This window comes from Octodon degus, unplaced genomic scaffold, assembly GCF_000260255.1.
Source record: "Octodon degus isolate 3935 unplaced genomic scaffold, OctDeg1.0 scaffold00001, whole genome shotgun sequence".
Classification (NCBI taxonomy): Eukaryota; Metazoa; Chordata; class Mammalia; order Rodentia; family Octodontidae; genus Octodon; species Octodon degus.
This window is the reverse complement of record NW_004524577.1, coordinates 23,270,690-23,279,837: the sequence shown is the minus strand read 5'-3', so window position 1 is coordinate 23,279,837 and position 9,148 is coordinate 23,270,690. Positions and strand designations below refer to the sequence as shown.

Below are 9,148 nucleotides of genomic sequence, written 5' to 3'. Positions count from 1 at the left end.
GCAGTCCCTGTGCTTTGCTAAGCTTGTTCTAAGTAGGTGCTTTAGACCTCTGAGCCATCTCACCAGCCCCTATAAATGGTTTCTTTTTTCCAGCTTTGGATATAGTGTCACAGATTGCTGCAGGCTCCAAGTTTGAGGGTGATGGGACCCCTGAGAAGTGCGGTGGCATCTAGGCTCCAAGCCTGTCTGCTGCTGCTGAGAGTTACCACACGGGGGCGCTCCTGCCCTGCATGCTGAAGGTCTGGGGCACATCAGTGGATAATAAATGTTGGCATCATCTCTTTTGATCCTGAGACAGCGTCTCCCAAGCAGTATTGATCAGGCCAGGCTTGCACTTAGTATAGACCCAGGCTGACCTCAAATTTGCAGGAGTCTTCCTGCCTCCTCCTCCTCACTGCTAGGATCACAGGCATATGCCACCATGCCCAACTTGTTTTCATCAAGTTTTAATCTTATATATTCCTTTATTGTAAAAGAGTTTTTCTCTTTCATTCAACCTAGCTTGTTCACACTGAACATGCCCCTTTTTATTTTGAGACAGGATGTCCCCAAGTTGCTATGGGAGGTCTCAGACTTTCAGCATGCCTGACTCAGCCTCCCAAAGTGCTGGGATTACAGGCATGTGCTGTGTCTGGCTGGAGAGGTGAAAGTGAACCTTTAAGAGACTGCGTCCCCAAAGTGGAAGCCTGAACCCACTTACTTAGCATAAGATGCAATGCTGAAATTAAACCTGAACCTGAGGTTTTAGTTTAGAAAAAACAGCTGTCACCTGATTGTCAAGTATTGGGGCGACTTGGCTCACAAGCTGACAGAGGAAGCTCAGGATGTCCACTGCATCACGTGTGCTGGGGGTTTGCCACCACTGAGCTAAGGGATTTTTATTATTTATTTTCTATTTTTGATTGCTATAGGGCCTCACCATGCAGCTCAGACTGATAGTAATCCTGTTTTCAGCCTCCCCAGGTCTGGGGTTATGAGTACACACCACTACACCCTGACTCTGGGGGGCTCAGGCTTCCCTGGGGGCAGGGCCTACGCAGCATGTGGTGCTTGGTGTTGAACGATGGTCCCTGCGCTGGCCTAAGCAAGCACTTTAGTCTGGTGAGCTCTCTCGTGGGCCTTTTTAAATATTACTTGTAGAAGAACCAGGCGTGATTATTCATGCATGTAATCCCAGCTCTTGGGAACCTGAGGCAGAAGGATCCTTGTGAACTCAAGACCAGGCTGACCTACAAAGTGAGCTCATGGGCAGCCTGAACGGCATAACCAGGTCCTATTTCTAAAAGACTAAACAAATGTGCCTGCGAGATAGCTCAATGGACTAAGCGCCTGCTTTGGCAAGTGCAGGTAACAAGGTTTGATCCCCAGCAGCACATGCCGTGCTGGCCCCTCCACTGGGTGCACAGAGCCTGGAGCTAGTCTGGGCACGATGGTACATGCTTCTAATCCCAGTGCTTAGGAGGCTGAAAACAGGAGGATCACTATGAGTCGAAGATACACAGTCAGACCCTGTACAAAATGCATGAAAATGGGGCCAGGGAGATGGCTCGGTGGAATAAGCGCGTCCCTGGGAAGCTCGTGGGCCTGAGTTCAATCTCTGGCACCCCCCCCAAAAAAAGAAGCAAAATGCATACAAAAATAAATAAGTAAATAAAGAATGGCCCACTGAAATGAATAGATACTTCTCAGGACTACTACAAATGGTCAGTTAGTACACTACAAATTTTCATCATTGCCCGGCTAGACGAATGCAAATCAAAGCACTCAGATTTCATCTTATTCCACAAAGCATGCCATCATCAGAAATAAGAACAAATATACAGGAAAAAAAAACAAAAGGCCGGCCAAGTAGCTCAGCAAATTAAAGTGCTTGCAAGCAGCGCAGGGCCAACGGTTAGAACCCCTGGCCTGTCGAGCCAGCCCTCGGGGCTGAGACAGTTGAGACAGGGCTTGGTAGTGTGCGCCTGTATAAACAGGTGGATCACTACGAGTCCGAGCTAGGAGTGAGACCCTGGACTCCCTGTAGACCGTTCCCTAGAATACGGGGAAAAAAACACATGTCAGAAAAGCCAGCTCTGGGGCAAAGGAACCCTTTTCCATTGTTGGTGCGAGTGTAAATTGATGCAAACACTGTGGAAATTCCTTAACATACTAAGAAATAGAAATTTCATTTTATCTGGCTCGTCCCTCCTGGGTATCTTCCTGGCGAATTTAAAAGGCAGCCTGTTCCAGTGATCCCTGCATAACTGTGATTGAGGCTGCACAGTACATAATCGCTCACCCCTAGAAGTGGTCTCCACGTCCTTCATCTTAAATGCATAAAGAAAATGCAGTCTCCGTGCACAGTGGAGCACTACTCTGCTATATAGAAAGATAAACCTGAGTCATGTGTAGGGAAATGGATGCTCCTTGAGTCCATAATGTTGAATGAAATAAATCACACATGGTTTATTCCATATATCACTTGCCAGCACTTACGTGAGGAGTGTATTAGAAATCCAGAATACATGAGAAGTTCAAAGCATAAGTAAATTAAAGAGCAAAATAAAAGAATCGGAGAGAAGTCTTACGCTCGTGGGAAGAGGAACAAAGAGGAAGGAGGGGCGGGAGAGGAAGGCGCTGAGGTGAATTGAGACATGTCCATGTGCCAACTCCCTGAGGATTGTAACCCTATGGCACAAGCATGCATTGAACTAATGAAAATAAATTTTACAAGTAAAACAACAATTTGTGAAAATAAATATATAAGCAGGGAACCTGGAGCTTTACATCACTGAGTTTTGGAGCACTGGTGGCAGTGATTGGTGAGGCTGGGCCCATGAGAGCCCGGCCCAGAGACGGCTGGAATCCTGAGCACAGAACCCTTCCATCTTGCCTCCGTTCTTCTTTGCTGCGTTGAGACTTCTGACTTTATTAATCTCTCGTGAATGACTTCATTTGGATGTACTGAATTTGTTGCTTTGTTACCAGAACATAGCTTCAGCCAACTTGAGGAGCTCTGTGCTTGTGCCATCAGCCTCCAAGGGTTCCCCCCAGCCACATGCTCACCTCCACCACCACTGCAGATTCCCCTAGGTGCTCTGCACTGGCCCTCTCATTCACTGACAGCAGGGCTGTGCATTAGGTAGGAGTCTGTCCCATTTGTATTGCTAATAGCCTAACTTAGTAATGTTACTCTAAACGTCTCAGTCATTGAACCACATTTGTTCATAGAGTAACAATCAGAATTTTAATTAACCACGACCCTCATCATTCCTGTACAGTGTCCCTCAAAGGTACTCTTCAGCATTTTCAGAATCTTGAAACTGAAATGCGAAGAACTGATCATGGCTTGTGCCTCTTTTGAAAACCAGAGTTAAGGTGCGTCTCTCACTGGAGAAGTGCAAAACGCCCTGTGAACCCAGCTGTAGTCTTTCCCTCGAACCTATGCTAGCACTTCAGTATCTTAAAAAGTCAAGGCTGTGGGCTGGAGATGCGGCTTAGGGGTAGAGCAGTAGCCTGGTCTCTGTGAGGAGGCCCTGGGTTTGACCCTGGAACTGGGTGAGCCAAGGAAAAACTGCGTGGAAACTGACCTATTTAAAAAAAATACCAGAAATGTAACTGGGCTCTTTTGACGCCTCCCGAAAGTGGAAATGAAGATAAGAGTGTATTGCTGTTTCTTCATGAATACAGAGCTTCTGTACTTTCCTACTAAATGATGAAGAAATATTACATAAGGATACTGAAGGGACTTGTTAAAAATCTTGTTCCAGGGGCCAGGGAGAAGACTTATTGGAATAAGCATTCTCTGGCAAGCGAAAGGGCCTGAGTTCAATCCCAGTTCTGCCAGATAAATAAATAAATAAATAAATAAATAAATAAATAAATAAATAAATAAATGGAATAAGCATTCTTTGGCAAGCAAAAGGGCCCTGAGTTCAATCTCCAGTTCTGCCTAATTAATTAATTAATTAATTTTTAAAAATCTTGTTCTCGACTGGCCAGATAGCTCAGTAGACTAAAGCACATGCTTAGGCAGGCGCTGGGACCAGGGTTCGATCCCAGACATGCCTGCATGCCATGCCAGCCCTGCCTTCTGGTTGTGCTGAAGCTGATTGAGACGTGGTGGGACACACCTGTAATCCCAGAGCTTGGGAGGCTGAAAGCAGGAGGATCACAAGTCCCAGCTCTGTATTGAGACCTTGTAGACCCTGTCCTAAAGAAATTAAAAAGAAAGAAAAATCTTGTTAAAGTTTAACAGTATTTATAGTTTAGTAGTGTTTTTGGTTGTTTTTTACAGAACCTCATTTTGGGGAGTAAAGTCAACTGGGCAGCGGATCCAGCCCTCAAGGAAACTGTTCTGCAGCTGGAAAAGGATCTCAGCACAATGTCATGAGAAAGCGGGTAAAAGCTGTCCGTGGAAGGTGTGGTGACCTGTGCCTGTGACCCCAGCCCTCCAGAGGCTGAGGCAGGACGATCACTACAAGTGCAAAGCCGGCAAAGAATTGTATTTCAGCATTTTTTGGCTCTTGTCTTTGATGTGTCATTTAAAAAGCAAGTTTCAAGTGAAATGAATTTCCATTGCTTTTAGAATGATCCTAATGCTGTATGTAGCTTTCTTTTTTTAGCCTCACGTGACACTATAGCATAGAATGAGTCATTTTCTATCATAGTGACTGAATACTCTAAAAGCAAGGAGATTATAGCCCTATCAGATAGACATCTGATCCATGCTGTGATGAATATGGACCTTTTTTGACAGTGCTAGTGGTCCCAGCTTTTGTTTATAATACTTATGTGCATTTATGTATTTCTCAATCAAAATATAGTGGAGTATTCACAGTGTTAACAGTTGGGATTAAAAAAAAACATTTGGGATGATTCGGATTAGGATTAAGAGTGACTCTTCTCTCTGTGTCTGCCTCTGTTTCACACACACAAACACACATAATAGGGATTGCACCCAGAAAATCTAAGCTAGAGCTGTATCCATACCATTTTTAGTTCTGTTTTGAGACAAGGTCTTGCTATCTTGCCAAGGCTGTCCTCCAACTTGCGATCCTCCTGCCTCAGCCTCCTGCATAGCTGGAATTATAGGCATGCACCATCACATCCAACACTGGTCTTCGTTAATTTGGAGCTATTGATTACAATTATGGAAGATGTAGTATTTTCAGTTTGTTTATTTATTTATTTATTTATTTATTGACACAGGGTTTCCTTGTATAGTTCAGGCTGACCCTGTCTTCACTATGTAACCAAGACTGGCCTCAAACTTGTAGCAATTCTGCCTCAGGCGGTCAAGTGCTGGGATTACAGGTGTGTGCCACCACACCCAGCTTCACTATTCGAGTTATAAGAAATTACATCTTGAAAAGATGCACTCATTCGATAGTAACTCTTAAAATCTGTTGTTGGGCTAGGGAGATAGCTCAGCAGCATAAGTGCCTGCCTGACAAGAGCAAGGTCCCTAGTTCAATCCCTGGTACTGCAGGAAAAAAAAAAGAAAGAAACAGTCCTAAAATCTGTCCTTTAGATTCCTAACAAATACAGAGATATTCCTAAGCTCAAGTAATACTTTATTTTCTTTGAAATATATATGGTTTTTAGTTTTGTCTCCATCAAACATAATTTAGGAATAATTTCATTCTTTTTGTCTGTTTTTGTATTGAGACAGGATCTCTCACCCTGTAGTGAGATTTGTGTTGAACTCATGTATTCTGTGACGGCCAGGAAGTTGACTACCTCCTTCTGCCTCAGCCTTGTTGGCATTGAGGTTACACATGTGTGCTACCAACCTGGCCTTGTTTTGCCAGCTATTGTCTACATATTTTTTTTTTTCTGTTTGTAGCCACCCGCGGGGGCTGAGGAGGCCTGGCATGTGGTGCTAGGGGTCGAACTGTGGACTCTGGGCTTGCCTAAACTTCCCTAAGCAGACACTTTAGACTATTGAGCTATTTTGCTGGCCCTACACGCATTGGTACAAAGCAGCTTACATTATCTTATACCACTCACTTTGGAAAATGGTTTTCTGTTCCATGAAGTACTTGGTAAACACGTAGGAGCTATTTGTTTTGTTGTTGTACAGACATTGAACTCAGGGCCTTTGTTTTTTGTTTTTTTTTTTAATTTTATTTATTTGTGTGTGTGTGTGTGTGTGTGTGGCCAGCTCAGCCCGCCAGGGGGCGGGGCTGGCTGGCATGTGGTGCTGGGGGATTGAACCACGGTCCCTGATGCTTTGCTAAGCTTGTTCTAAGTAGGTGCTTTAGACCACTGAGCCATCTCACCAGCCCCAAACTCAGGGCCTTTGAACTAAGCTGTCTCTCCAGCCTTTGATTTTATTTGTTGGTAGGGACAGGGTCTTGCTAAGTTGCACGGGCTCCAGCTCTCTCTGTTCCTGCCTCAGCCTTCCAGACTATTACGATGACAGGCAAGCCCTGTCACACTCAGTTTACACTGTATTAATAAATTTCAGGTCTGAGGAGATGGCTCAGTAGAATAAGCGCTTCCTGGCAAGCACAAGGTCCCAAGTTCAATCCCCGTTACTGCAAAAAATAAATAAATTTCAGCCCAGTGAACCATCTGAAAAGCTTTGCCTTAACTGGACCCCTACGCAGCTCTGAGGAATTAAATTTGTCAGTTTGCCTGAAATGTTGCTGAATAATGACCTCAAAGCTGTTTTATGACATTTCTGTTTGGGGCCTGGGGTTCAGCCCAGCACTCTAGGAGGGAGCATCCATTTGGCAGAAGGCAGGAGCTCCTGAGGTCCAGCTAAGCTGCACAAGGGCAAATAAAGGTGACTCACACGAGCACAACTCAGTGTTCTGCTTGGAAAAGGTAGCCAGCCACAGATCAGACCACCACATAGAGACAGAGACTTACTTTCTCCTTCAGAAAGTGAATGTTGAACTTCAGAATCAGGGAAAGGAGATGGGTATTTGTCACAGAGAACGCAGTCTACCTCAGCTTTTCTCCGTGAAAAAGACACCCAGATGGGAGGCTGTGTGGTCCCAGCTACTTGGGAGGCTGATGCAGAACTGCTTGAGCTCTGGAGATCAGGTCCACCCTGAGAACCACTGAGGCTCATGGACCGGAAGACGCTCCTCTCTGGGAAGTAAGCAAGCCGTGCAGCCCTCCTGAGGTTACTTCAGCCTTAACACCTCATGACAGTCTGGTGTCGACTGTTTTGTTCTCTTTCTTATTGGTCCTGATACTAGACATCGAACTCAGGACCTCATGCTGGGCAGGCAGTTGCTGCTCCACTGAGCCAAATCCCTGGGCCCTGTGTCTGCTCTTGATCTGGAGGCCTATGAAATGAAACCACATCGCTGCCCACATCCCAAACCACAGTGGAGCAGGTTCAGTGGCAATTCTTAAATACTAACCGCTAAACAATAGGAGTGTCCCCTCTGGAAGGGAAAGGGAGGCTTGTCCCCAGTTTGGGGCTCCTACAAGATCTTGCCCTGAACTCTATGTCCAGCCCAGCAGGGCCTTCTGACTGGCTTCCTTACTATGGTAGCACAGTGTAATTGAACTGAATAGTTGCAATAGTGAGGTAAGGCTCCTGCACTGCACTCCTCCTGTAAGGTAACCTGTGGAGGATGCCAGATGTGGTGGCGCTCACCTGTGGTCCCAGTACTTGGGAGGCTGACCCAGGAGGACTGTTGGGCGTGTGAGAGCAGTGTGGATCAGAGAGTGAGCTCAAGGCCAGCCTGAACTGTGTAGTGAGACCCTGTCTCAAAGAGAGAAAGAAGAAAACAAAATGCAAAGTTAGGAAAGAAAGGAAACCATCCTTTTCAGAAGAGGACTGGCTTTTGTCTGGGAGGCTGACAAATACCAGCATCGTCCCCTCTGACAGCCTCAGGGGGTTTCTGTTGGGTTAGAAGGAGGGGACTGTGGCTATCTTGAGTTGGGCTTGCTTTATAAACTCTGACCTTCCTGCTGTTGCACCCACCAGCACTTATTTGCTGGACTCATTGTCTTAAGGGCCCCCAAACCTGAGGAATCCAGCGGAGGAAGCAATTCTGATCTTCACAAGAGCCCACAAACCTTGGAGCTTGAACTCTTCCTCCTCAGGTCAAAATAATTTTCTAACTCTCCCACAATGATGTGAGAAAATCTGCCCTGTAGAATGTTTCTTGTAAACTACCCAATCGCTTAGTTGTTTATATAGTGCATTTCACTACTGAATTACTGTACACTACAGGTTAGAGCCAGATGTTTTATTATATGAGGTTTCTTTTTTTTTTTTAACCAACAAAACTCCGTCTGGTCTAGGTGCTTCCTGCTGTGCTCCAACCTGACTTCCTGCCGGCATTCTGGCGGGGGCACCTGCCTAGCAGAGCAATGGTCTGGCCAGGGAAGGTGGTTTGGGGAAGCTCCACGATCCTCCCTGACCCAGGATCTCTGGCCTGCAGGGAAGGAGTGTGCTTCTGCTGGCTTTTCCTTTTTGTGTTGTTGATTTCACCAGAGCTCTAGGTCCAAACAGCTTTCTCTGTCTCCTTTCCCTCTCCACTCTGACCTGGAACATAACTTGGGACCTCTCTGGATTCTTCTGTCACAGGCAGCACCTACTAGGAGGCTCCTGGTGAGAGTGACAGCCCTGACACGAGGCTGGTGTTGTCCATGCTTCTTCTAGGACGTGAGGCGGGCAGCAGATGAGGCCACGCCAGCCACTGTGCATGTGGAGGATGAGCTGGGAAGGGTGGGCCACCTGGGGCAGCCTGGAGCGTTGTACCCCACTGCTGCGAGGGCGTCACTCAGGCATGGTCTCTTCAGTTAGGGCACTGACCCTGTAGTTACTGCTACATGCTGAGTTTCTCTGTAGGAATGTGTCCTGCAGACATGCCTCTGGGCCTGACGTAGGACAGAAGCAATAACAGCATGTAGAAAGGAGAGGAGGAAATTGTCATTTTATGGAAACTTAGGAAAGTGGTTTTCTCCCACCTCATACCCACCTAGCATGTTCCCATGTTTCTATCTTGGGCCCACCTCACCTTGTAGATCTGCTCTCTAAAAAAAATTGCTAAGGGCCAGCCAGATAGCTCAGTGGATTAAAGCGCCTGCTTAGGCAAACGCAGGGACCAGGTTCGATTCCCAGCATGCCGTACCAGTCCAGCTCCCAGAGTGCCCTGAGAGAGATTTAGAGGGCGTGATATTGTGTGCCTGT

At 46.3% G+C, this 9,148-nt stretch overlaps 1 protein-coding gene across 2 annotated transcripts in view; it reads left to right on the top strand.

Moving 5' to 3' along the window:
* The window catches only part of Cenph (centromere protein H), a 19,630-nt gene extending 15,084 nt beyond the window's left edge, over positions 1 to 4,546 (top strand). For both annotated transcript variants that reach the window (XM_023709272.1, XM_004623204.2), the window contains exon 9: positions 4,280 to 4,546. In XM_023709272.1, the coding sequence (XP_023565040.1) occupies positions 4,280 to 4,375 (96 nt within the window). In that variant the 3' untranslated portion in view covers positions 4,376 to 4,546. The remainder of the gene's footprint in view (positions 1 to 4,279) is intronic.
* The last annotated feature ends 4,602 nt before the right edge of the window (positions 4,547 to 9,148 follow it).